At 33.2% G+C, this 27,407-nt stretch overlaps 4 protein-coding genes across 10 annotated transcripts; 2 read left to right on the top strand and 2 right to left on the bottom strand.

Annotated features, from left to right (window-relative positions):
- The first annotated feature begins 4,506 nt into the window (after nt 1–4,506).
- Nucleotides 4,507–9,970, top strand: LOC130983259 (carbon catabolite repressor protein 4 homolog 4). 5 transcript variants are annotated; one of them, XR_009087292.1, is made up of 11 exons: nt 4,507–4,767; nt 4,859–4,899; nt 4,994–5,043; nt 5,153–5,222; nt 5,355–5,476; nt 6,038–6,171; nt 6,406–6,550; nt 6,690–6,837; nt 6,972–7,397; nt 9,479–9,535; nt 9,659–9,970. XR_009087292.1 is itself a non-coding variant. In XM_057907469.1 (9 exons), exons 1-9 carry the CDS (start codon nt 4,542–4,544, stop codon nt 7,278–7,280), a joined length of 1,245 nt encoding a protein of 414 aa, XP_057763452.1. In that variant the 5' UTR covers nt 4,507–4,541; the 3' UTR covers nt 7,281–9,459. The 5 variants fall into 5 exon arrangements, 1 of the variants encoding a protein (XP_057763452.1); XR_009087291.1 differs by having other exon boundaries at nt 6,972–9,393; XR_009087294.1 differs by lacking the exon at nt 4,859–4,899 and having other exon boundaries at nt 4,530–4,767; nt 6,972–9,393.
- Nucleotides 9,971–10,739: 769 nt separating this feature from the next.
- On the bottom strand, nt 10,740–11,515 carry LOC130983260 (uncharacterized). Its single transcript, XM_057907470.1, has one exon. It carries the CDS (start codon nt 11,440–11,442, stop codon nt 11,032–11,034), a length of 411 nt encoding a protein of 136 aa, XP_057763453.1. The 5' UTR covers nt 11,443–11,515; the 3' UTR covers nt 10,740–11,031.
- A 7,102-nt stretch (nt 11,516–18,617) lies between these two features.
- On the top strand, nt 18,618–19,973 carry LOC130981823 (coniferyl alcohol acyltransferase). Its single transcript, XM_057905547.1, has one exon. It carries the CDS (start codon nt 18,618–18,620, stop codon nt 19,971–19,973), a length of 1,356 nt encoding a protein of 451 aa, XP_057761530.1.
- LOC130981821 (pentatricopeptide repeat-containing protein At4g19440, chloroplastic) lies at nt 19,869–25,651 on the bottom strand. Of its 3 annotated transcripts, XM_057905545.1 has the most exons (5): nt 22,819–25,651; nt 22,368–22,517; nt 21,645–21,739; nt 21,006–21,257; nt 19,869–20,064 (listed from the first exon to the last, which is right to left on the bottom strand). In XM_057905545.1, the coding sequence occupies exon 1, from the start codon at nt 25,517–25,519 to the stop codon at nt 22,991–22,993; it is 2,529 nt and encodes an 842-aa protein (XP_057761528.1). In that variant the 5' UTR covers nt 25,520–25,651; the 3' UTR covers nt 19,869–20,064; nt 21,006–21,257; nt 21,645–21,739; nt 22,368–22,517; nt 22,819–22,990. The 3 variants fall into 3 exon arrangements, with proteins under 3 accessions (XP_057761528.1, XP_057761527.1, XP_057761529.1); XM_057905544.1 differs by lacking the exon at nt 22,368–22,517; XM_057905546.1 differs by lacking the exons at nt 21,006–21,257; nt 22,368–22,517 and having other exon boundaries at nt 19,959–20,064.
- Nucleotides 25,652–27,407: the final 1,756 nt, after the last annotated feature.

Raw genomic sequence — 27,407 nt, 5'->3', positions numbered from 1 at the left:
GGATTAGGGGTGGCAATATATATCCTACCTGCGAGTACTTAACCCAATTTCACCTGATTGGGTAGGGTACGGGTTGAGCCTCAATCCTACTGGACCAACTCGCACTCTATATATGTTTATATTATATATTTATATAAAAATATGTTTTAAGCAATGTTCTGAGAACCGGACCGGACCGGTCGGTTCAACCGGGTTAACCGGAAACCGGTCCCCTAGCCGGTCCGGTCCACATAGAAAACCGCCCTGCAAAAAACCGGTAGAAAAACCGGCCGAACCGGTGGTTAACCGGCGAACCGGGTGAACCGGCCTGGTTTTTGTCAACGCCGGTTCTCTCCCAGCCCCCTGAAAACGGCGTCGTATTAACTTAAAAAAAAAAAAAAAAATTAAAACAGCCAATATCTGAAGCTGCTTCCCCCTTCCCTTCGACATTTCCCATTTTCCCCCAAATCTCCAAAACTAACCTAAAGCCAAAATCCCTTCACCTTTGTTTCGAAGACAGCCACCCTAATCGGAGCTGCAGACGGCGGAGGTGGTCGTCTTGTCTGCGTCGAGGCTGGAGTCGCGGGTCGTGGGTCACCGTCGCTCGTCGTCTTCTCTGCTTCCAGGGTCGCTCACCGTCGCTCGTCCATCACTGGTCGTCTTCTCTGCTTCGTGCTCGCTTACCGTCGCTGGTCGTCTTCTCTCCTTCGAGGTTAGTTCGTTCTGGCCTCTGGGTTGAACCAGTTTAAGGCTTCTGATGTTAGGGTTTAGGGTTGTGCTTCCTGCTCGGTTGTTAAGCTCTGTTATTAAATTTTTTTTTGTTCTGTGCTTCAAATTATTAAGGCTGTTGTATGTTGGATAATTTGATTAAGTTCTGTGTTCTTGACTTCTTGGTTGATAATGATTTCTGTTCTGTTAATTTTTGATTGTTAATTTCGGTTGTTAGGGTGGATAATGAACTATGCTCTGTTAATAATGAACTCTGCTCTGTTATTAAATTTTGTTGGTTTTTTTTGTTCTGTGCTTCAAATTATTAAGGCTGTTGTATGTTGAATAAATTGATTAAGTTCTGTGTTCTTGGTTGATTAAATTCTGTTCTTGGTTGAATAAAGTGAATAAATTGTATGTTGCTGGCATTCTGAATTTAGATGGAACAGTCCCAAAATGATCAACAACAACAACATAATGCTGTACAAAAATCTCAGACAGGTTCCTCTCGAGGAAAATCTGACCCTGCTTGGGAATATTTCACTGTGAAATATGATAAGAATCATAAGGCACAATATACTAATGGCAGATGAGGATGATCCTGAATTTACTAATGGAGATGTTGAAGGCATTGAAAGTTTAATATACACTGATAATGCTATGCCTTCCTATCCTAATGGTGAGTGACATAGCAAACTTTGTTTCCTTCCATAAAGATACATGTCATCAATATTGATTTCTTATTGCGTTCTCTTTCCATTTTATTAGATGGTGGAGACATGGAAGTTGAAGTGGATATGCCTGATGTTGTAATTGAATCCTCAAATACTATTTTTGAAGATGCTGGCTTTGGATTACCTGTTTATGATGGAGACATCGGAACACTTAATGATGATTATGACTTCTAGTGTCTTTGTTTAGTTGAAGTATTATTTGTTGAATATTGTTTCTTTTGGTTGCAAAACATTATGTTTGTCATTTATGTGCGTTTTAATTTCTTTAGTTATAAACTTTGACATTTGAAGTTGTCTTTGACCTTTTAATGATGAATTATGTATTGTTTATTTTGTGAAATTATTAAATTTTGAATCTTATTAGTTTAAAAATTATTGCATTTAACTTTTTAAAATTATGTTTTGATTTTTTTTTATAATTTTATTATATATTTAATTAAACCGGTTCAACCACGGTTCAACCCCGGTTGAACCATTGAACCATTGAACCAGTCACTTGACTGGTTCGATGACCGGTCCGGTTCTCGCAACCTTGGTTTTAAGTGGATGTTGAATCAAAGACCTCTCACTAAATGTAAAAGATCCTTAACCACTAAAAGAAAATCATTAATAGATAATTTAATATTTTTTTTTACATAAAAGTCAGTTCTATTTTAAATTATCATCAAGTTATATAATAATATTGTATATTTTTTGTAACTCGCAGGTAAGGTCGGGTACCCGCGGGTTAAGAACGGATAGGATTAGGATTAGGATATTTTCAACCCGCGGATAGGATAAGATTGAGTTTATATAAAAATCTCAACCCGCAGGTAGGGTTAGGATTGAATCCAAACTTAATATTTTATTATCAATAATTTCTACTCATATTTTTAAAAATTTTGTACATAAAAATATAATTTACACATATATTTATTAAAATTTTATACACATAAATTAATATAATTCATACTTATATCTTTTAAAGTTTGAACATATAAATTAGTATAATTTATTTATTAAAAATAATTTATATTTATATATGCTAATCAAATGATGACCAAATACTAAAAATTACTAATCCAAAGAGTTTCTCTAAGTGAAAATTCATCAGCATACATAATATATGTATTATACTTGAATCAGAATTAAGGTACTTAGTTACTCACTGTTCCAACAAACATATTGGAAGGTAGGAACCACCCAACATGTCATGTGAATATACACAGCAAGCAAAGCATCGAAAGCTCAGTAGTACTGTCCCCCGAACTTGACCAATCCCTGTTCAGATTAATGTTTACATACATTAATTACATTAATTACGAATTTATAAGTTCTTTCATACGTTGCTTGGCCTTCATATTTATTGAATCTACAGCTAACTTCCAAATTAAAGGAAATTTCATTGCACCCATCAAATAATTGGTACTTAATTAAACTACTACTTGAAAACGTTTCGTGAATACCATTAAACAATTCAGAGACATAGTAACTGTTAATTTATACTCATAGTTTTCTCTTATCAGTATTAGGATTTTGCTACAGTAGTATTTCTAAGTTAATCGCAACCACCAGTTCTAATGTTAAATGTGATGCATTTAATTGTTTGGGGTCGGGGATTAAATTTAAGAAAAGAGCTTAGCAAAAGTGGACCATCATGGAGCAGCCATCACTAGCTAGTGCAATCTTGTCGCCATGATATTAATGTTCATATTAATGTGCCTATTAATTAAGTATAGATGTATATGCAACGCAACATTATGGATAATGTTATTAGTGGTGATGGGACTCAAATTAATTTGATGCAACTTGTTTGAAACACTAACATATTCTAATCAGATCCAACCTCTTTAATTGAAAAAAAAAATAATTAAAAATCACTAATCAAAACTCAACTCAAAGAATCAACACTATCTTTATAGAAACTTCTTAACTCGTTGATTGCATAATTATCCTAAACAATGGTTGAGACTTAAAATTGATGATCACCAGAATGATTAGGTCCACCAAAGAGTAATTTAAATATTTTGCGTCTCTTTAATTTGTGGACGAACTAGAATCTTGTTTGATACGCAAGTGGAACCTTATGGATTAAGAATTGACGAGATTCTTGCGGCTTTATCTCCACTAATGCGAAGTTGCTGGTTAAATTGGTCCAAATAAAAATGGTCCCATCTGCTTACGAGGTTGTGGTGTCATAGCCATTTACATCCATGGAAATGGCATAATTCAGGATTGTCACTTATCATTATCCATCAATCATTGAACTTTAGCTCTTCATTTAGCCAAGTTCACATTAGGCGGCTGCAAACATAACTATAGTTTTTGTTTCTCAAATAAATTAATAAAAATAAAATGTTAAATAAACGTTACATACATTGTGTGTGTGTGTGTGTTTTTTTTTACACAAAAAAATACATTTTTTTTTAATAGTATTTCAATGGCAGACAATGAAAAAAATAAATAAAAAAACTACTTCACGCTTTGCTTGTTTGAGAATAAGTGAGCCTCTTTTTTTCTTGGTCTGGAATGAGCTTTTTTTTTTTTTCTAGTTGTTCACAATATTTCTTAACCCGACAAGTCAAGGATTAATCAGTCACGAATTTGAGTTCTATTTAAGGGCCACGAATTTGAGTTCTATTTAAGGGCCTGCCTCTGAATAATAGGTTGTTGTATACTTGTATACGCAAGGCGAAATTTAAACTCCGAAGACTTACTTAAATGAACAAGTGAGTTGACCACTCGACCAGTTTAAGTTGGTTTGAAATTAGCCTTTTTTTTTTTTGGTAAACTGGACTGAGCCTCTCTCATTGGAGTGTGATAAAAATAGGCTGAGGCCCATATTTGGGGAAGCCCATTAAAGTAGTGAGATAGGAACAAAATAAAGTAGTTGGGTACTTGGGTTACTTATTATCCAAAAATAAAAGTTATTGGGTTACTGTAACCCAAAATTATTGTTGGGCTACCGTACAAAAACAAACTTGGGCCTAGGCCTGTATAATGTTAACAGTAAATCTGTAACACAACAGTGCACAACTCACTGACCAAAAAAAAAAAAGAAAAACAGTGCACAACTGCAGTGCAGACAATTGCAGCAGCAGTTGAGAACAGATACAGAAGACGAGAATTGAAGAGATAGAAATGCTAAAAGCAGTAGTAGCTGCTCTTTCGCGCTCACCACCTCCTTCTTCTTCTTTCACGAGCTACGCTACCATTCACGATTCCGCAAACTTTCACCGCGTTTCGATCAGAGTAGCAACATACACGAAAATGGCCTCCTCCTCCTCCTCACCACTCCCCTCACTCAACATTCCAAATTTCGTTTCCTTCGAAGGCGCCGACGTACATTCGCGAACTAAACCTGATGGTAACGCCGTCGTATTCAAACCTTGTTCGTTTCACTTCTTCTCTTTCACGTCAAATCTAATTTTTCCTTTTGCTTTTATAATTAAATTCAGGCTTCAGATTCACCTTAGTCTCGTATAACATATTAGCTCAGGTTTGTTCAGTTTAGGGTAAATCTAAGTTTTGATGCGCAACCGTTGATTTTGACTTTTTTTTTTAATTTTAATTTAAAAAAATTTCTTATGTAGGCTTATGTGAAGAGCTCTCTGTTCCCACACTCTCCTTCCCCGTCACTCAAGTAAATTTCTTTGCTTCCCAAGTTTCATTTTTAAATATTGAATCAGTAAATTAATGTGAACTACGAATTTTACTGTAGTTGTTCTTGATTATGATTTTGCTTTCTGCAGGTGGAAATTTCGTTCAAGTTCCATTTTAGAAGTTCTCAAGAACTTGGGAGCTGATTTTTTCTGCCTACAGGTTTATTTTCCTCCTCTTTTTGATATTGCTGCTTTTTTTTTTTATGCCAACCTGGATATGAATTGCTTGGGACATTTGTCTTGCATTGTTTTTCTTTGGATGAGTTCTTATTCCTATATGGAATAATCTCAGGAGGTTGATGAATTTGATAGCTTTTACAATGGAAGCATGCGGAACTTGGGATATTCGTCTATCTATATGAAGAGAAGTGGACAGAAGCGTGATGGGTGTGGTTTGTTTTACAAGCATGACCGGTATGTCGATCTATTGTACAATGCTCAAGCAACTTGTACTTTAGAAGATTATGGTACATAGATACATGACCTATATCCAATGAGTAGCAAGGATTTTGCACCTGGATAGAGGTTTTTTAAATGGACAAGAGAGAACTAGCACAACCTTGCTTTACTGATTTAAAAAATTGAAAACCCCTCAACATGCTTTTTGTTTGACTAGATTTTGGTCTTGGAAGGATTCCACATTCTTACTTGCAATTCCGTCACCACTTACACAACATCCTTCTGTTGTAAATGTTGGTCAATAGATATGCTGGTAAATGCAAATTCCCTAAAATCTGAATGTAATTATGAAGCATTTACACAACAGGGTAGTATGCTAGTTATGTGTAATTGGTATTCAGATCATTGTGGTTCTTTTTATCTGTCTCTCATTCTCGTCCTGTCTTTTGGGATTAATTTTCATTCGAATTTGGTTTTATAGTAAAACAATGGTACTGATCATTGATCAAAACTTCAATTAGTCTTAATGATTTCAGCATTCTTAGTTTATATTTATTCTTACTTTCTGGCATTTAGTGCAGAGTTGGTTTTGGAGGAGAAAATTGAATACAACGATCTAGTAAAGTCAATTAAAGATGGAAACTCTCCAAATGATGACAAAGAAAGCAAAGGCCAGCCAAATAAACAAGAGGATGCTGCATCCAATGATGGTTAGTGCATCAAGCCCACGTATTTTCTTATTGATATTAGAGACTGCTCCATCTTGTGTATAATACTGCCTTGACATTGATATTGTTATTGAGTATTAACCTACTGATAGACTACTTGCGGAATCTATGCATTTGTCCTGCTTTTTTATGTCTGTTGCTGCTGTACTCCTTTGATTGTTTCTGCACCAAACGCAATTATGCAATATTTGTTCGTTAACTGATCTTTTGATTTAGGACCTAAATCGAATAAAGAAGATCGTGGAGACCCCAATGATCCTCGTGTGAGACTAAAGCGTGACTGTGTAGGAATTTTGGCTGCGTTTAGGGTCAAAGATCCCTCTCGTCATGTTGTTATTGTGGCCAACACACATCTTTATTGGTATGAACTGGCATGCTTTGCTTTTATTTTTCATGTCTTGTTCTTTTACTTTTCAATGTTTTTCATGTAGATCTAGTTATATCAACACATGGTTGCTCTAGTGGTGGAATTCATTAATGATACTGAGTTATTGTCCCAGGGATCCTGAATGGGCTGATGTCAAGCTTGCACAAGCTAAATATCTTCTTTCTCGATTATCACAATTCAAAACTCTGGTATCAGATCAATATGAATGCACGCCTGAAGTCATTTTGGCTGGTGACTTTAATTCTACACCAGGAGATATGGTATGGTAACTAGATACTTCTAAAACTTCACACTTCCTATTTCTTATTTTTATCTAGATTCTGTGTCCCCTGTGCCTGTATTGCATGAAATTTATGTGTTGAGTCAGGCTATTCTTATTTTCGGATTGTTTCAGGTTTATCAGTACCTCATATCAGGCAATTCTTCTTCACAAATTATGCCTGAATGTTTGGAGGAGCAACCAATTCCCTTATGTAGTGTCTACGCTTCTACGAGAGGAGAGCCACCATTTACAAACTACACACCTGGTTTCACCGGAACTCTCGATTATATATTATTCTGCCCCTCTGACCACATGAAACCAATCAGCTTTCTTGAGCTTCCAGACTCCGATGCAGTCGACATTGTCGGTGGACTGCCAAACTATAGTCATCCAAGTGATCATCTACCAATTGGTGCTGAATTTGAGATCATCAAGGAGTAAATGGTCTTGTACGGCTAAGTGGTATTTGATTTCTCAAGCATTCATGTTGATGAGGCAAAGAATTGGGGCGAGTATACTATGGATTAGGCAGTGAAATCAACCGAGTGACTTGACAAGGTGATGGTCACTTAACCTCCAATTATCAAATGAACATTACTTGTTTTAGAAAATTTTGTAGGATTGAATTCTCTTTCCAGTTGCACAATCCTTGCAGAATCTTTTGCTTGTCTTCCATCATGTGATATTTTTCAAGATTTTTTTTCCCTCCGATTTTGATGTGTGCATTTTTATTATAAAAACATAGTTTGTTATGTGTAACCAGCGGCTTGGCAAGCCACTTTCCTATTGTTGTTAAGTGACATTATTTTTAAAATAAAAGGAAAATATTAGAGGCTAATACTTTTACTGGAAAGAAAAATGGAAGGTTGACTAGTATGTAAGATAAATACAAAAAAAAATATTAGTCTTCTAATATTTCTCAAAATGAAAATTTATAAATAAGATAATCCTTCTGTTTTGTTTTATAAATTAGAAAAATGAATAGCCGCTAGTATTTTTGTGCCTGGTGCGAAGTTCTAAAACTGATCTTTTAAGTAGTTATGCAAAAAATGAATGATGATGATAACGGTATTGATGTTAATGTATATAGCTTATGGCCCTATGATGGCGTGACTAGTAGTTTGATCATGGCCTTGACATTCGTTTTCAGTCTATGGAGTATGTAGTGATAACATTATGATTCTTCCTCAGCTTAATTTGCTCTATGCTGCATTATTATGGTTATTGTTATTGCTTTGCTCTCACAAATATGAAAATGTTTTGGACGGCTATGATATGTCAATTCAAGTGATTCTTGGGTCATTATAGTGTCACAATCATTCACACTAGACTGCAGCATGGGCATCACGACTTCATACACAGTTATGAATTATGATGGGAGCGTTTTCTTGTTCAAGTTGGGGGTCTTAGGGGACCACCAATTGCAAGTTGCAATGTGAGTTTGTGAGGAGTTAGATTTGGGTGGCTACTTTAGCTTTCTATATCCATCAATGTGTTTCATTGAGAAGAACATTTCTCTTTGTTAAGCATTTCTATCTTTTCTTCTCAATGAATCAATTGATATTTCACCCTTTATGATTATAAATTCAATTCGAATGTCAAAGTATCCGCCACTTTTTCTACCCATTGGCTGAGAAATATAATTGAGTCTAATCAAGGGAATTATTTTTTGGGAGTAAATTTCTAGCTAATTTTTTTAGATTAATTTTTTGAGTTATGTATACCAAAATTAGTCATCAAAGTCAGCCACCAATATAAAATACATGCTGGAATACAAATACACATTAAAAATAAATTAAACTATACATGTATTTATACACAAATACATTAGTGACTGATTTTAGTAGCTGATTGTAGTGTATAAATAACATTTTTGTTAATTTTTTACTCTTATATTTACAATAACTCATAGTTTTGAGAAACGGTTAATTCAGTTAACCAAAAATTGGCTACCAAATTAATTCAGCTCAGCGTAAACATTATTTATTAGTAAATTGGTAAAAAAATCGAAAAAATTAAAAAAATCATAAATTGATTTAATTGGTCTAATTTTTAACAGCTAATTAATTTAAAATAATAAAACATAATTTAAAAAAAAATCTATTTCATACTTAAATATATTATTTTATTATATTTGCAATTAAGCTTTAGATCTCTCAACCTCTAATTGTAACCTTTCAATTTTCAGAACCTTCCAATCACCTTTTTTTACTTCTTTCTTCTTCCTCTAAAAAAACGCTTAACGCCACCACAAATTTACCTCTGAGGCTCTCACACTATTAACCGGTCATTATTGTTGTCGACCATCCTAAACCTACTATAAACCCAAATACTCCAAAAGAGAAGGATTAAAAGGATAATTTTGACAATTAAAAACGCTATTAGTTCATCCTGGAGTTTTCTAACAACTTTTACTAAACCAAGTCCTAAATCAAGTGGAGCTTGAGCTAAGGTACATATGGTGGGGTTGATTGAACTTTATGGTTCTCAGTGTATGTTAAATATCATTTTTCCCCAAGGCTTGGGCAACATTATAGGGAACCTTATCCCCACGGTCAGTATCATAAACTTTAATAGCCCTATATATAAAGTACATTATTATTCAGCATTTCAACTATTTTCTTTAATCCATGACGCAGAACCATACAAATCCATGAAGCAGAGTTGTCACACATTCGCGATTCTTCCTTCATCGGGTACTAGTTTGGCACTTTTCTTGATTTGAGTGCTCAATTTTTATTTTAGGATCATATTTTGACACAAGGGAAAAAAATAAGTCTCACATTCAAAATGTAATTAATTATTTATATTTATTTCAGTTGGAGCTGTGTGTATGTGGGGAGTGGATCATCTCCAGTGGAAAAAAAAATTTGATAGTATCCAGTGAAAGATCTCACCATTCAATACATTCTCTCTCTCATTTATTGCTGGTCCCACTTGTAAAATTAAAGGTGGAAGATTACACTTTATTCTCTCCAGTGACAAAAAAAATAGAGAGGATCTATTTCCGTGTATGTGTGTAAATGGTCATTAATACCCTTTGCATGTTTACACATAGACCAAAGGGAAAAAATTTAATATTGAGAGGTTGGGTTATGCTTGTGAGTTTGAGTGATGGATAGGAGTTTGTACGTCCTTTTATTCAATAAATATAAATTGCAAATTGCATGATGAATATGTTATACTCTTCTGCAGTGTGGTTTAGATCTATAGCTTAAAAAGCATCGTCTCTAAATATTCACCTAGACATCGCGAATTTAAACTTCACTCCTAATTTTGAAAAAAAAAAAATCACTCCTATAGGATCGTTATCCCTTTATTATATTATCTTGTATATATACTCAACATCTCATATATACTACTTCTATTTTTCTTTCAAGAAAAAAAACCTAAGTATAACATTCATTTTAATAGAAATAAAAATAAAAACTATGCTACGTATACACTAAAATTAGCCACCAAAATCAGCTACCAATATAAAATATATGCCGAAATACAAATACACGTTGAAAATAAATTAAATTACACATGTATTTATACACAAATATATTAGTGACTGGTTTTAGTGGTTAATTTTAGTGTACCAATAGCATTTTTGTAAAAATAAAAATTTTAACTAAAAACAAAGAGTATATATAAAATATCTCATGCAACCTATTTACTTGTATATACACAAAGTTGAAGGCTTTCAATTTATTATTTTTGAGTATTGTATCAACTAGTTGCACGTATAATATACGTACTATTATTAATTTCAATTTTCTTAACATTTAATTCATTATTATGTGAATGTTAATCGATTAGAATTTTGTTATTTCCTTAAAAAATATTGAGAACTTGTCAGCAAAAACCTGCAGATGAAAATACAACACTAATTAGCAAAATAACAAATAAGTACAATGAATTAATTAACTCAGAATACAGCACAATGATATACACCTTGAAATGCAGGCCCTTTGGCTTTTACACTCAGATTAATTAATTAATTAATGCTTCATGACATACATAAACACATGCCGCTCCTTCTAATTAATAATATATACATTAATGTATGAATACTCATCATATGCCCGCTGTTTTTCATGTGAAGTTGATAGTTGAGAATTGTTATATTATTATTTAGTCGAAACTTATTAAATTATGTAACGGTTCTTAAATATCGATTTCACATAAAAATAACTGCCACCGTACATTAATTGTAAGGAAGAACTGGAAATGAGAAATATGGCTCGGTGAGTTGTGCCTCCATGGCGGTTATTGCATTTGGTTGATTGGAAACATCTCCGAGAAAACCATTGTAGAAGGCCTTAACCTTTGTGACAACGTAAATAAAAGATGATGCAAGGTACGAGAATCCCAACCTGTGAAGCTTTTGTGCTAGCTGCTGCTTTGCACCTTTCTTCTTGTTCAAATCTTGTTCTTGTTGGGTGCTTGCATTGCCACTGCCTTCGTCGTTGTCGCCGCCGTGGTTCGTTATTCGACGGTACCGATGAGAGAGTTTGCAACCGCCACGACCACGGCTGCCGCTCCCTCTTTCGCCGTAGGAGGCTGTGCAGTGCATTAATGTTTGGCATCTTGTATTGCTGGCAAGTTGTGATGCCATGTTTATGGCTGAGGAATGAAGAGTGTATCCTCTTTCACTCACTGCTATATCCTTTTTTTATTTATTTGCAATTGAGATTTGAATGGATCATGGTCTTTATATAGACTAGCCTATATATTACTCGTTTTAAAATATAAATTTAATTTTAATGTATATACTAATAGGATAAAGCGTTTTAAAATATAATTTATAATCATATTTTTTTTATAATTATTCATGCAGTTAATATAAAAAATAATTATTTTTATAAGAAGTAACATTATGTAATACATGTATAAAAATTATTTTATATTCATAGTATACAAAAATTAAATTTTTAAAATATATGTCAATTTAAAGAATTTAATTTTGATAGAGTATAAAAAAATTAGTGTTTTACACCGTTATTTAATTAAATTTATAAATTTAAATTTACTTAATTATATTTTACGATGTGACATAAAACATTATTGGATGTTAATTATAAAATTATTTTACATTATTGATGTATCAAATTAGATTTTAGTAATATATTATATTAAGGAATTAAAATTTAATTTTAATGTACTAACAAATTAAAAACTTTTACATAATCATTTAATTAAATTTATGTACTTAGATAATATTTTTAGTAATAGATTTAAAAATTAACTATTTTGTTGATTAAGCAATATACTGGATGCTTGTGTAAATTAGATAATATTTTTAGTAATAGATTTAAAAATTAACTATTTTGTTGATTAAGCAATACTGGATGCTTGTGTAAATTATTTATATAAATTAGATTTATGTATTTAGATAATTTTTTAATAATAAAATTTAAAAGTTTATTATTTTTGTTGATGAAGTAATACACGATTAGATGCACATATGCAAATCGCTTACATGCAAATTAAATTAAACTTGCGTTGCTAATACATTTTGGTAATAAATTTCTTTATATATTTTTATTTTTTATTCATTATTTTATTTCTGTTAACAAATAATTTAAAATAAAAAGAATATATAATATCTCATCGCATTTTTTGAGGTCTATATATGGGTTGTATTTAATTAATAATAATAGATTTTGATTTGCAGACTACTTCAAATAATTATAATTTGAAGTCAACACAAAATTCTAACACCTGCATACAGAATTTTAGTTTCTAACCACATATATAATTTGCGCAAAGAATTGCTTTCTAAATTGAAAGAACCTGGGTCACAATTTTAATTTGTAATTAAATAATATGGCAAACACAGCCTTTCTTAGCAAGATTTCATAATGTTTGTTATTAGTTAGTTGCTTCTACAAAAAATCATGAAGATGGGGTCCGTTGTTAAATTACTGAAAGGTACACGGCACGTGAAGAGTAGGGCCTATTAGGACAAGCAGGGTAGCATTGTCATTTTCATTTTCATTAAGACATGTAATGTAAGTGAGGTTGGATCACGTAATTGCATTTGCATGGTAATTAAGGTGCTTAGCTCTCTCTCTCTCTCTCTCTCTCTCTCTCTCTCTCTCTCTCTCTCTCTCTCTCTCTCTCTCTCTCTCTCTCTCTCTCTCTCACACACACACACACACACACACACACACACAACTATCTAAGTATCTAATTCTTGATGCCTGATTTGGTTAGGCAATTGGTATCATCTGGCCTTTAATTAATTAAAAAAAATAATGTATGTATTTTTTCCCGTGTATATTTCTTTTATCATATATAAAAATGCTATATATAACGTAACGTTCTTTTTATATCTATCTATCTATATAAATAATCAATTTAGTTGTTCAGTGGTCAATTTATTCGTCCGCAAACAAATTTTTTAATATAATTCAAATACACAATAAATTAATTTTTAGCCTACCAAATTAAAAAATATTTTAAAAAAAAGAAATCTATATACGTTTGTGTTTGATCAATTTTATATTTTTAGTAACAGTTACAACTTACATGTGTGTTAAAACCAAAATTATTTCATTCACCTATGGGAATAATAACTTTAACTCCTTTACGTATATCAGCTAACTTTAACAGTAAATATAATTATAATTAAGGCTACATATGAATCGGATAATATCCGTGATAATTATTCGCATTCGATCCGAATTTTACGGATATTATTCGATCCGCAGAGTCATCGAATCGGATTGGATCCGATCCGCACTATGGTAGAATCGAATTGCAGATTTGACAGTGATATCTGTGGATCCGATCTGCAGATTTGCATATCCGCACGTTTCATATAAATAACATAGTTTAAGAAAGTAAACCCTAATGTGATATGAATTTTATTGTGTTGTTTTATAAATTTTATGATATCTTGTTTTTAACATTTTATGTTGTACTTTAACTTAGAATAATTAAACTTAAATCTTGTGTTATTATTTTTCTTTTGTTATTCAAGAGAACTTTTATTGATAATATTTTATGAGTAAATAGGTTTAAACAAGTGAAAAAAATAGATTTTCTAGAGCCAAAATGAATCTTAAAACAATTTTTTTAAATTATACGAATATACCCGATATTCAACTTAAAAAAATGTAGATATCGTATCCGATCCGATCTTATAACTGCAGTGCAGATCGGATAAAATTATAAAAACTATATGCGATTTGATCCGATCCGTGTGCAGCCCTAAAATATGTTATGAAATATGTGTTACAAGACCCGGGTATTCAAACTTAGTTTGTAAGCTCAAGTTAGAAACGAAAATCTCTAGCCAGCGAGCAATTATACAATAATAATAATATTATATATGTTGGATTGTTACCTATATTGGTCTCACATATATGTATAATAAAATGTTTTGAGCTATAACCAGTAACCACTATGTCCATGAAAAGAAAAAACACTGATAATTAGATAATTTTACATAATTTAATTGGAACTATGGTTCCTTTTTGTGCAATTAAAACTCAAATTTGAGATTATTGAAAAAAAAAAAAATAGACATATGTAGATTGTTGTTTTTAATTGGAACTATGGTTCCTTTTAATGTAGACATATATAGCTATAACTTAATTAATGATAATAAAATTTAAATCACCAAATATATATTACTAAGATTGTTGTTTCTCATTATGTGCGTGTCTTAACTGTTAACTAAACAGAAAACAAAAGTACATATCCGTGATCATGGAGATTGGAGAAGTTAACACAAAATACATACACGCACAGAGTCTAAAATTGGTTATTGATAATGACATTGACTTCAAATTATGGGGGTTTGGCGGTGTTACTGGTTGTGGCGGTTTTGCTTGTCTTTACGCCATTCCCTAATTTGCAAGAGCTTCAATTAATACTCTTTAATTTACCAACATTTTTGCTTTCTTGTCTGTTTGTGGCTGCAGCATGCAATGTTGATTCTCACGTTGTGTTTTGCCTTAATTGATGGAACATCACTTCACGTGAAATTGAGCTGGCGCTTCTTCTCTTAGTTATCTGTGATGATGAGGCCATTCCACATTTAACTTGAAATTCTTTATGATTAATTGTTTCAATCACATTTTTTATTTGTATTAAATATACTACCATTCTCAAAGCATTTTAACTATAAGGTTTATTTTCTAGTTCTACATATTTTCAGTTGTTATAAAAGGACACGTATGGTATATATCTTGACATTAATATAGAATTTGGAAGAAAGTTGTATATATATCATTAAATCGTTCGTCTCAATTATAAAAAATATATATAATATATATTTATTAAAATTAACGGATAAAATAACTAAAATACCAATATTTTAGGTATACTTAAAATTTTTGTTATGTTGCAACTACATATATAGTACTATATGCTGAGTTTTAAGTATTAGGATAATAAAACAAAGGAAAAATATAGGTAACTAATAATATTTTTGAACAATGTGAATTATTAAAGTTAAAAAAGTAAATTTAATGAATAATATTAAATTATGGTATAATATACTTATATTTAATTAGTTCATGTTGTTTAAGATAATCATTGTTTACTTAGCACTTCCCTAAAAAAACAAAATCTTGAATCCGTTCCTGACTAATTAATCAGTTGTCTAAAAGTGGAGTGGAGCAGTAATAATATTAGATAATTGATGAATTTCTCGGCCAATAAAAAAAGTTTGAGAGCATCACATATAATAAAACCATCCATTCCGTTACGTAATCAACAATAATTCTATCAATTTTTACCAATTCTTATTTATTATTGTATTTAATAAAAGTATTTTTATGAATGTGTCTAATAAAAATATCTTTTTTTATGATTGTGTCTAATAGAAGTATTTTTGTATATGTATCTCTTAAATTTGTCTCTTTATACATGTATATTCTAATGAAGGTATCTTTAATATTAATTCTTATTGGCAATAAATTAACAGATAATATATTGGTACCCTATACTTTTTCTAAAATTATTATAAATGTGAGTCACTCAGATAAAAATGACTAAAATATTTTTTTAAAAAAATATTTTTTAGTAATTAAAATTTAACATATATAATCAATTAAACCGTATTATTTTTGTCAAAATTAGGTCAAACAAATTAATTTAACTGAAAAAATAATAAATTAAATTGTAAACTGGTCTGAATTAATATTTTTTTTTATAGAAAATAACTACAATATTCTTATTATAAAAAATGACTAAAATATTCTTATTATATATATTAATTTTAAAAATCTTAAATTCTAGTCTTTTACTTCTCTTCTGTCATAGAATTATAATTTAAAATTTTTAAAATTAATATATATATATATAATAAAAATATTATAATTATTTTTTATAAAATATATTTAATTTAGACTAATTTAAAATTTAATTTATTAATTTTTTAACTAAATTAATTTATCTAGTCTAATTTTAATAAAAAATATAATTTAATCGATTATATATATTAAATTTTAATTATAAAAAAATATTTTTGATATATTTATCTTAGTAATTTTCATTATAAATTGCAAAGTGGGGTCAAATCATATCAAATATGTTAATACGGGCGTCACAATGATTTGAAAGGGTACATAGAAACAACTTGTTTTCCCGGAAAAAAACAGTAGCGGGTATGTACTGTGTTAGTTTTCTTGAATCTTCTTTGTACCAAACTCACTTTAGAGAATTAGTGGTGAATGATTGATCTACATCTACTAGCACTCTAGCACCTTAGTGAACCTTCATAGTGAATTCATTCACATGATCGAAATCCTTGCAGTGTTCAATTTTTTCCTGTACAAACAATTGTACTCTTTTAATTAATTAGAAAAAGAATATATTCGGACATTTTCCCAACGAAACATGCAATGCTTTTAATATTATAAAGTACTAGTATTCCATCAAATCCGACATGAATTATCATTATTTTTAGGAAAGTTTTTCCCAATAGAGAGCTAATAATTGGAACCGTGAACTCTTTCATAATCTTTGAAAACAAAGAATAATGGAATCTAATATAATTCTTCACCGTTATTGGTGTGCTTACTGTTGAACATTATATAAGAAAAATCAAAGGCCAATGAATGAGTAAAGAATAAAATATCACCTGAAAATTTCCAAGCCCTCTTCAGCAGCAGCTTCAATAGGCGGACACGTCTGAAATCCAATACCTCAGGTCCTTGTTTTTTTACTTTCTCCGTCTTTTTCTATTAAAATAGAGTCTTAGAGCATCTCTAATGGAGTATTTTTAGCCATATCTTAATACTTATTTATTTAAATTTAAAATTTATATTGGAGTTAATTTATGAAATAAAATCGGTATCACCTTAAAAATACGGTATTACTTTGATGAAAAATTAATAAAAACTTTGCTACTTATATAATTATGTTGATGAAATAATTTAAAATAATATACAATTCTAATTGAACTAATACTAAATAAGAGGAACAAATTTCACTTTTAATTTCAAATTACTATTTAAGACATATAGTCCCACAAATATTCTTGTAAAACCCAAAATGAAATAAAATTAGAATAAGCATTGGAGATACTCTTATTAGTTATTACTACCAAAAACCGACATGGTTCCTTCTACTCTTCTCTCAATTGGGATCTTAAGCTGATTGAAATGGCAACAAAACCGCTCATAATAAATGACAATGCTACTTGTGAAGCTTTGAAGGTACGGAATTTGGATCATTAGATAAAAAAACGCATTAACTTTGACAAGATAATGGTGCGGATATTGGGGTATCGCTGGCAGAGAAATTCTTTATACTTACAGTTAATAATAAAAATATAAAATGATACATGTAGAGAGAAATGACAATTCCCTTAGTGCTCCATATTCCATAAACATCAAGAATTTTTGTTGCCTACCCCAGTGGCCAAACCATGTTAGCTCTGAAATGACCAGCACTAGACCATAAACAAGAAAGTGGCTCAAGACCTAGCATCTGACACGACATTAACTAATAAACATTTGGAGCAGCGAATGACTCAATAGAATCCATTGTTTTCCACAGATCCTTCTCAATATTGGTGCTGGTGGATGACTTTCTTCCTCTAAAATGCATGCCCATTCAATGGCCTGAATACCTCAGTTCTGTTTCGACGTTTTTCCAACAATAGTGTCTCCAGCAACGATCTACTTTTGCTGGACCCTCTACCTGCAGGTTCAATCATGGTCCATGGCTCTTATCATCTCTAATTAGTTACAAAATTTACTTACTTTTTCCTGAATAAATACCCAAAAACGAAAAAACAAAAAAACAAATAATGACATGAAAACTGAAAAGATTGTCATGGCTAAACTTTGTATGTAGAATGCTTAATATATTTGTCACATGACTTTCAAACTGCAACATAATTTTGGATAAAGCTTACTTGATCTGTTGCAAGGACAATTCTGTGTTTCTGTATGAACCAAAAGTACCAGAATAGTTGTATTGCACAATATTTGATTATCTGGATTCCACAATTATGTTGCCTACCAAAATTGACGGTAGGCTGTCTTGTTGCATTTTCATGATTGAACCATCAATGGAAATCGGTGGAAATAAAGCACAAAGATACCAACCAAAAGTAGCATTTGTGAGATCAACTTATAATCATGACAACATGCTTAGTAGATTCATGATGTTTGACGAAAAAATATCTACAGTTATGACTGAATTATTTGTGCCAATTTCCAGCACACTATATAAGCATTATATACCATGTTCAAATTAGTTCAGTAAAATTTTAAACCTAAGACTCGACAGAAAATACCAAAGAGGAATACTATCCTCCCTGAAAAAATGTCCAATATTACCAAGGAAGGTGAGAATGGGAATTTTGAAGTGATATTCAGCAGGAAGACTGTCGTAAAAGCTGCCAATCCAGTACCAAAGCCTTTTTCAATCAGACTCTCAAATCTTGACCTCCTTTCAGGCCGTTTTCCAGTTACATATTTGTATTTCTACCGCAGGCCACAAGTAGATGATTTCAGAGCTGTTGTTGAGGCTCTCAAGACCTCTCTAGCACAAATACTTAATTACTACTACCCTTTTGCTGGCCAAATTGCTGAAAATCCCAAAACCAGTGAGCCGGAAATCATTTGTGATAACAATGGTGCTCTATTCATTGAGGCACACATCAATATTCCATTAAAGAGTGTAGATTTCTATAATCTCAACAAAACTATCGGAGGAAAAATAGTCTCCATTCAACCAGACTTCCCCATGCAAGTTCAGGTAACAGACTACACTTGTGGAGGCATTTCTATAGCATTTACTTTTGACCATGCATTAGGGGATGCAAGTTCCTTTGGTAAATTTATTGCCTCCTGGTGTGAAATATCCCAAAATAAACCACTAATCTGCCTGCCAGACCACACTAGATCCCTTCATGCGCGTTCTCCTCCAAGATATCACCCATCCTTGGACCAAACTTTTATCAAATGCACCAAAGAAGACATACAAAACATATCAATGAACCACATCTCACTTAAACGACTATACCACATCAATGCATCAAGTATTAACATGCTGCAGAGACTTGCATCTGTTAATGGTGCAAAGAGAACAAAGATTGAGGCTTTCTCTGCCTATGTATGGAAGAAAATGATCGGTACCATTGATCAAAGCCATAAAAAGTGTAAGATGGGTTGGTTGGTCGATGGCAGAGAGAGAATGAGCAGGGGTAGGAATTCCATGTCAAATTACATTGGCAATGTCCTATCTTTGGCTTTAGGGGAAGCAAGTATTCAAGAATTGAAGGAAGCCTCTATATCAGACATAGCTAACATGGTAAATGAGGCAATTTCAAAGGTGAACAATGAGGTTCATTTCTCGGACTTGATTGATTGGATCGAGTGTCATAGGCCTGGTTTGATGATAGCAAAGGCAGTCTTGGGTCAAGAAGGGCCAACCTTGGTCGTGTCCTCAGGAAGGAGGTTTCCTATCACTGAAGTTGACTTTGGATTTGGGACTCCCCTGATAGGGACAGCATACACTTCCATTGAAAAGATTGGAGTTGGTTACATGAATCAAAGGCAAAGTGCCAAGGGTGATGGCTCTTGGACTGTGTCTGCTATCTTGTGGCCTGAACTTGCAGCTGCACTGGAGAGTGACCCAATTTTCCAGCCAATGTCTACTTCTCATCTTCAACTTTAGTGCCGTGCCTTGCCTTTGCATCTGGGGCGGGTGGGAGTCGTGGGAAGGAGATTAAGGTTACTTTCCAGGTTGTACAATAATGGTGATGAATCTGAAACCTTAACATAGTAAGTTCTGCATATTGAAGCTCGTGAAATAAAGTTATAAACATTGAGTGCATCAAAGTAATGTATATTTAGTGGATCATACCATGCTTATGATACTATGAGAGAGTTTTAACCAAAGGCAATATAGCATGCAGAATTTTAGCAGAATACCATTACTATGTATACAACAAGGAACAGGTCTAAACTAGTTGCACAGACCTGAAACCACCAAAATGCATAGAGTCATGTTTGATGACATTCATTCTTTTCTTCTCTCTCTCCTTTTTTTTTTCTTTTTTTGGATAGAAGAATATATAAATAAGGCAAAGAAAGGAAGTCTACCAAAGAGAATTAAGAACAAAAAGATAAAGAAAGGAAGAATACAGAGCCATAGAAGGATAAAATTATTATCCTCTTATAAAGCTTTTCAATGTCTTAACATCAACATACATAAGAGAGAAATTCCTATAAAAAAATTTGAAATTCAAAAATTTAAACCAAGTAGAGGTTAAACACCAAATCTTTTTCCACAAGTCTTGCTTATTCCATATTCTATCATTGAAAACCTGGAAATTATGCTACAGCCAAATTCACCCAAAAGTGGCATAGACTGCACTGTGTCACTGTCCCAAGGATATAGCTTCCTTTTCCCAAAGCTATCAAAACTAGTCAACAGAAACTAATTCAAAGTAGAGTTTAATTCCTTTCTAAGGAAAATAAGTACTTGTATAATTCTTATTGGCCTTTCCCTTAATGAATACAACAATCCATACATAAATTACTGTACAGTTCTGGTTAGAAATTGTAATTTTTTTCTTTTGTATACCACAATTAGTTCCACTAAATAGACACCATAAGGTGAAGTAAATTTGAAAAATACAATCATGATGATGGCTTCGCTATCTCCATCTGGAAAAATTGTTAAAAGAAATTAATAAATGTTTACCCTTCATCCCTCTTGACTTGTAGACTTTCTTCTCTACCCCAAATCCTTCCAATGTCAAGGGCAAAGATGGTGACAACAAACACCAGTTATTGGTCAGCAATCATAAATTCAAAAACATCTTTCATCTGAACTGTATCCAAGCCTATATTCTCTTCCAAGTTTTAACCAGAAATTACTATAAGCAGATTCCCCTTAGATATAGAGCATCCTAGAAGCATGCAAAGCTATTATGTTCTGGCCATCAATGTGAACCTGAAGAAAGTAATGTGAACTGATAACTATGTGGCCTGATAGGTCAAATCGGAAAAATAAAACAACCAAGCCTGTACTCATTAAGTGAAAATAGGCTTATATGGACCAAATGAAACCATTGCATCCGATCATATCAAAGGAGCAAAATTATCAAAGGGAAATACATGGTAGGAAAAGCAATCACGGCCTCATAGTTCACATATTCAAACCAGAATGCATGTCCATTTGCACTGTTCATAGTTTAAGTCTCATCCCTAAGGGCTTCTTATGGAAATATAGTCCAATTGTTTAAATTCTCATACTTATCCACTTTGAGAATTCCTAGGATGGTTAGGGTTATAGCTACAATAAAATCTTTATACAGCAGGTACAAGAAAAGAATCTTACCAATTTGATTGAACGAAGGACCAACAAGGGACCACAACCTTGCACATAGTTAAAGAGCTACAAAATGTTTGCTCCAATGGCAATCCTCCTACACCCTGAAACATAAGTTGCCTTATTTTAGAGGCAGAGAAAAAGAAAAGAAAAGAAACCCCGATGCATCACTATCGAATGGTATGTCAAACAAACACACCAAACAATTGAAGAAAAAGTAACCTAATAATCACAGGAAACTGCTTCAAAAAGTAGATCACACTGAATGCTAACAAAAATCCAGAAATACATTTGCATTAAGTAGAGCAAAGGCCAAACGTTTCTAAGCTTGCAATAAGTCATTTGCATTTATTCCATTAGGTAGCATTGTCAGGACGAAAAACTTGTATTTACAAGAACTTGACTTCCAAACAGATTTTATCAAAGAAGGAATCCTATGACTCTAGGAATCTAAGGTCCAAATCTCTCCATATATTGGCTGAACTAAGAAACATGTACAACCTGAACAGACTATGTTAAACAATATTCCAATATATATATACATATATTTTAGAGTTAAATTAGTGTGCTCTAACAATGTAAAACTACTTTATATTGTCAACCAACCAAATTCAAGTAGTGGGTGAGAGAGCTGATTATAACAGATGATATGATAGTATATGAATGGATGACAATATAAATTCTTTTTTAAATTAAATTCCATATATAAGATGTCTTTACAAACATTTGTACCTTGCAATGAAATTTTACAACATTGGATATGTAGATAAAACCAGCTTCCTAGAAGCAGAGATTGACCAAATCTGTTTAACTAATTCCGAAGCCAACTAATTTGGCTTAACATTCACACGTCTTCCTTTTCAGAGACAAAATTTTTCCTTCCTGAACAAAGTTTAGAAAAAAATATTTCCATGTTACTCCTATAATCATGGCAGTACTAATTATCAGATCAGAATACCGAATTGCTATTTTTATTATCAAAGCAATATCAGGTCTTAAAAGAAGAAAGGGATAAAAATAAAAAAATAATAAAAAAGGTACACGGAAAATGTCAAAACATGGAAATGAAAACATTAATAGAACAGTCATCATCCCAAAACAATACCTCCATCCATCAATAACAATAACAATAACCAAAATGATGTGAAGCAATCAACCATTTTAATGTGAATCGTTTACTAACCTCTGAAGTTCCATGAGCATTTTCAGGTAAGAATAGCAGCTGATCATCGTATCACGAAAACAAGCATATGATGCTCTTATCTTCCTGACAAGAGGTTCCAGCAACAATATGGCACTATCGTCCAGAAGAGTCATGATACCAACTAAGATACAAGCTTTCAATAGTTTCCTCATTATTTCTGATTGCTAATTGCTGTAGGAGAATGTAAACCCTGAACCAATGTAGAATATGTAACTTCATCTAAGGGTTCTCCTCTACCAGACAAATGATCACGCAATTGCAAGGCTCCTTGCAGCTTCCTTTCCTTGCAATACCCATTTTTCAATGCCTTACGAGTGACATCATCTGGAGTTATTCCATTTGCTATCATCTCGTTTAAAAGTGTATTTGCTTCTTTCATATTCCCCAATTTACAATACCCATCTATCAGAATAGTGTAGGTAATCTTATTAGGTTGTATGTCATTCAAAGACATTTCAAGTAAGATATTCCCAGCTTTATCCATCTTTCCTAACTTACAGTAACCATCAATTAGAGCAGTATAGCAAAAAACATTTGGCAGCAACCCTTCATTTCTGATTTCTTCAAAAATCTCTTTTGCTTCTTCAACACGGCCAAGTTTGCACATACCATGTATTAGCGAAGAATATGTGGAGCAGGTGCGTAGGATGCCCCTACTTTTCATGGCATCACGAAGTTTGAAGGCTTCCGTGACATTCCCATCCCTACAGTAGGCTGCAATAAGAATGTTATAAAGAACAGGGCTTAGCTCTACTTTCTTGACCAGCTCATCAAATAAGTTTATAGCATGTCCAATCTGGTCAGCCTTACAGTATCCTTCTAATATAAGTGCATATGTATAGACATTTGGAACCAAGCCACACCCTTCAGCTTCATCCAAAACCTTATTAACCTCATCCATTTTCCCCATATCAGCCAATCCCTTCATTAGGAAATTGTAGGTATACATATCAGATTGAAATCCTTGCTCATTCATCTCTTCCTTTAGCACAAAAGCTTCATCGATTTTACCCACTTTGCAAAAGCCAAAAATAAGTGTGTTGAAAGAGATCCTATCTGGCACCAAGCCCCACTGAATCATCTCTTTGAATAATGTGATGCCCTCCTCTGTGTTCCCTTGTTCACAAAATCCATGAAGAAGAGCATTTGAGGTAGCCGTATTTGCTGAAAGGCCTCTCTTTGCAAGGCCAAACCAAAGTTCAGTTGCCTCTGCATGTTTTCCACATCTACAAAGTCCACAGACCAAAGGGGTCAGCAAGCTATCACTGGTCTTGACATTCCTCAACAGCAGCTGTCTTACAATTTTGAGAGCTGCATCAAATCTGGATTTACCAAATAACCAATGAATAACATAAGAACACGCATCCTGGTTAACAGCTAACCCACGCGATAAAATGTGCTCTACTTGTTTCTCAGCTTGCTCCATTTGATTACTCCTACAATATCCTTGTAACAGAGTATTAAGAGTAACATCATTGGGAATTATCCCGTTGGATAACATCTCATCCCTGATCCTTAGTGCCTCGCTCATATTCTTGTTCCTGCAGTACCCATCAATCATTGTATTATAAACAAACTCATTAGGGGCAATTCCCCTGCTGCGCATTTCTAAAAAAACACAATGTGCCTCATCAAACTTCTCCAACTTCACCAAACCATTAATAAGGGCACAGTAAGTTACGACAGACGGTCTTACTTTGCTTTCTAACATTCTCTCCTTAAATCTCAAGGCCTCTTCGATCCTTCCACTCTTGCACAACCCATCAATCACGTTATTATAAGTCACCACATTAGGCGAAACACCTAACTCCTTCATTCTTAGAAACAACCCAACGGCATCATCAACCCTCCCTCCCTTACAAAAACCATTAACAGCAGTACTTATCGTGTAAACATCTGGCGAACCGCATCGACAAACAGCCTCGAAAACCTCAAAGCTCTTCTCAAGCTCATTATTCTTCACTAAAGAGCTAAGCAAGAAATTGCAGGACTTAGTAGAAGGAAGAATACCTTCCTTCTCGAACAACCAGAATGCATCAAAAGCAACACCAACACCTAAATTCTTAAACTGAGAACAGAGAGTATGAATCAACAAGTCCAATTCACCATATCTCATACCAGTAGCTGCATTAAGCTCCAACATAGAAGCTGCAATCTCGATTGGTCCGTTGCGGCGGTTTTCGAACAGAGCAGGTGCTCTCCCATCGATCAAACTTCCGAGAATCGATCTCGCACGAGGCAAGAAATTCGAAGCGAGAAGCATACGGAGCAAGACGCAGTAAGACCGAACGGTGAAAGCGAAACCGAAGCATTTGGACGCGAAGTTGAAGAAACGGAAAGTGGTGAGGACGTCGAGGTTGTGGTGGTGGTGGTTATTATTTCGGGCGGTGGCGGCGATGTGAGTAGAGAAGAAGAAACGATCGAAGTCGTGAGGGGACAAACGGGGAATGAGGAACTTGCATTTGGAAGAATCGAGAAGCTTGGAGGAGAGGATGGAAGGGAGGGAGGTGAGGGGAGAAGAAGAATCAGAAGCGTGAAGCGGAGGGTTTTTGTGATGACGTGGCGGGAGAGAAGGAGAAGAGGAAGGAGGAGTAGTGAGGCGGCGGCGCGTGAAGAGAGGGGAAGGTTGAGCGAGTGGGAGAGTGGTCCTCCTGGTGAGGGTGGTGGTTGTGGAACGCATGGGATGGGGTTTGAGCAATGCGATGCGTTTTAGGGAGGAGGAGGAGGAGGCGGCGGCGCTGGTGAATAAGCCATTGAAAGGAAGGAAGGTGGCTACGAAGCTTGCCTGCGATTTGGTGAAGATGGGCAAGTTTTCCGCGGGCGACATAACCTCGCAGGAGAGGAGACGTGGGACGTGGAGCTGAAACAAACCAATCAACAAAAGCTTTTGGGTTTTGTTTGGGCTGGGTCGGGTCAATCATGATGGATTTTGTTTCACGGCCTACTTTTTGGGTCAGTCATTTGGGCTATGGCCCATTTAAAGTTGGCCAATTGTGGGCTCCATCATACTACATTTTCAACTCTTATTGGGCTGTACATTCAAAAAGGCCCCTAGAAGTTCCTGAGAATTTCTGACTTCAGCCCACACATTTGTGAATCATGATATGATTTATGAGTTAGTTTGTGCTTGGAATTGGAATTTATTTCATTTGTAAATTAATTTTTAGTTTGAAATTAATAATAAATAGAAAGTCATTAGGCTTGTAAATTCAATAGATTTATTTTATGAATAATATCAAATTCTCTTTTTTTTTGGAGGATTTCAACAAAATAAAACTAATTTTGTATTCTAAAAGTGAAAAAAAGTCAATTTTATTATAAACAGAATATTAGCGGTGGAGGATTATATAATATTATTAGAGAATAAAATATAAATTTATTCGAAACACAATATTTAATTTACAATTTAATTAATTTCCAATGCATTCATTCTATATAATGTATACGAGATTATGGTAATTTTATTTTTTCCATCAGAGTGTGTTTATTTTTAATGGAAGTAGGAATCAAACATGAGACTTCAAGCTCCAAGATATGATGAGGATTGAGGATAACTGTTAGAATTCAGCTCAATTGCTATCATGCTAATTTATTTATAATCCATAATTGAAAAATTAAAATTTAATAGAAATCACATTTGATTTGATGGTTTTTGATGCATCACATGTAAAATAAGTACAACAAGCATTTCTCCAATGTCATTAAGCTCTAACTCTCTATATATTGCGGAAAATACTCTAATTTTGAACAAAATAAAAGAGAGTGTATTAGTATTGTTTGCAATTTGGTAGAAAATATGATCAACAAATAACTCTATTTACCACACACGTACCATCCCAAATCAATACAAATTTGTATACTGGTCCCAAATCTGGCCAGTATGCACATCCAATGAAATTAGAAGAGAATAATGTGATAGATGATGGTGATGTATTATATTTTCAAATAACCAGAATAAATAATTAAAAGAGAATGTGAAAAAAATATTTTAATACACGAAATTCCATTGATATTGTAAAGTATGAGTTTAATCGGATAATAATAATGGGATAAATTTCCTCATGACTTTAAGTTAATTTCTCAAATAATCGTACTTACAAATAATCTTATAATTAATATATATCATTATAACTTGCGGTTACACATTTATTTTCTTTTTGAAAAGAACAGTAGTCCTCTCGATTTCAATAACAACATATATATAATAATAAATTAAACCGACATGGCAATATGGACAGGTAGTGATGATGCTTCTGATCCTAATTGGGATGATCAGTTGTGTCCTATGTTGGATTTTTGTGATATGTTATTGTTGTCTTTTAATTAATTTGTTGTGTGTTGATGTATGTTTGGCTACTCTTATAGGCAGTGGTATGTCTTTGCTTGCGTGCTTGCTTCTATGTGTTTCTAGTTTTGGTGATTTCTCTCTCACTGATGATGATGATGATGATGATGATGATGATGGCTACTCTTAAGGCATTGCTGTGGTTCCATAATCCATACACAATATCTTGTGTTTTTAGGCGATATTTTGTTGTGATATGGGATATCATGATTTTTTTGATATC

Source organism: Arachis stenosperma, chromosome 5 (assembly GCF_014773155.1).
Source record: "Arachis stenosperma cultivar V10309 chromosome 5, arast.V10309.gnm1.PFL2, whole genome shotgun sequence".
Classification (NCBI taxonomy): domain Eukaryota; kingdom Viridiplantae; phylum Streptophyta; class Magnoliopsida; order Fabales; family Fabaceae; genus Arachis; species Arachis stenosperma.
This window is presented reverse-complemented; position numbering and strand designations above follow the sequence as displayed.

What these genes read in the sequence shown, in the direction of transcription:
- LOC130983259 (XM_057907469.1), top strand. Translation starts at nt 4,542, where the DNA reads ATGCTAAAAGCAGTAGTAGCTGCTCTTTCGCGCTCACCACCTCCTTCT. An exon ending in TTGTTTTACAAGCATGACCG is followed by an intron (nt 5,477 to 6,037) that starts GTATGTCGATCT and finishes TCTGGCATTTAG; the next exon opens with TGCAGAGTTGGTTTTGGAGG. An exon ending in ATTCTACACCAGGAGATATG is followed by an intron (nt 6,838 to 6,971) that starts GTATGGTAACTA and finishes GGATTGTTTCAG; the next exon opens with GTTTATCAGTACCTCATATC.
- LOC130983260 (XM_057907470.1), bottom strand. Translation starts at nt 11,442, where the DNA reads ATGGCATCACAACTTGCCAGCAATACAAGATGCCAAACATTAATGCAC.
- LOC130981823 (XM_057905547.1), top strand. Translation starts at nt 18,618, where the DNA reads ATGTCCAATATTACCAAGGAAGGTGAGAATGGGAATTTTGAAGTGATA.
- LOC130981821 (XM_057905545.1), bottom strand. Translation starts at nt 25,519, where the DNA reads ATGCGTTCCACAACCACCACCCTCACCAGGAGGACCACTCTCCCACTC.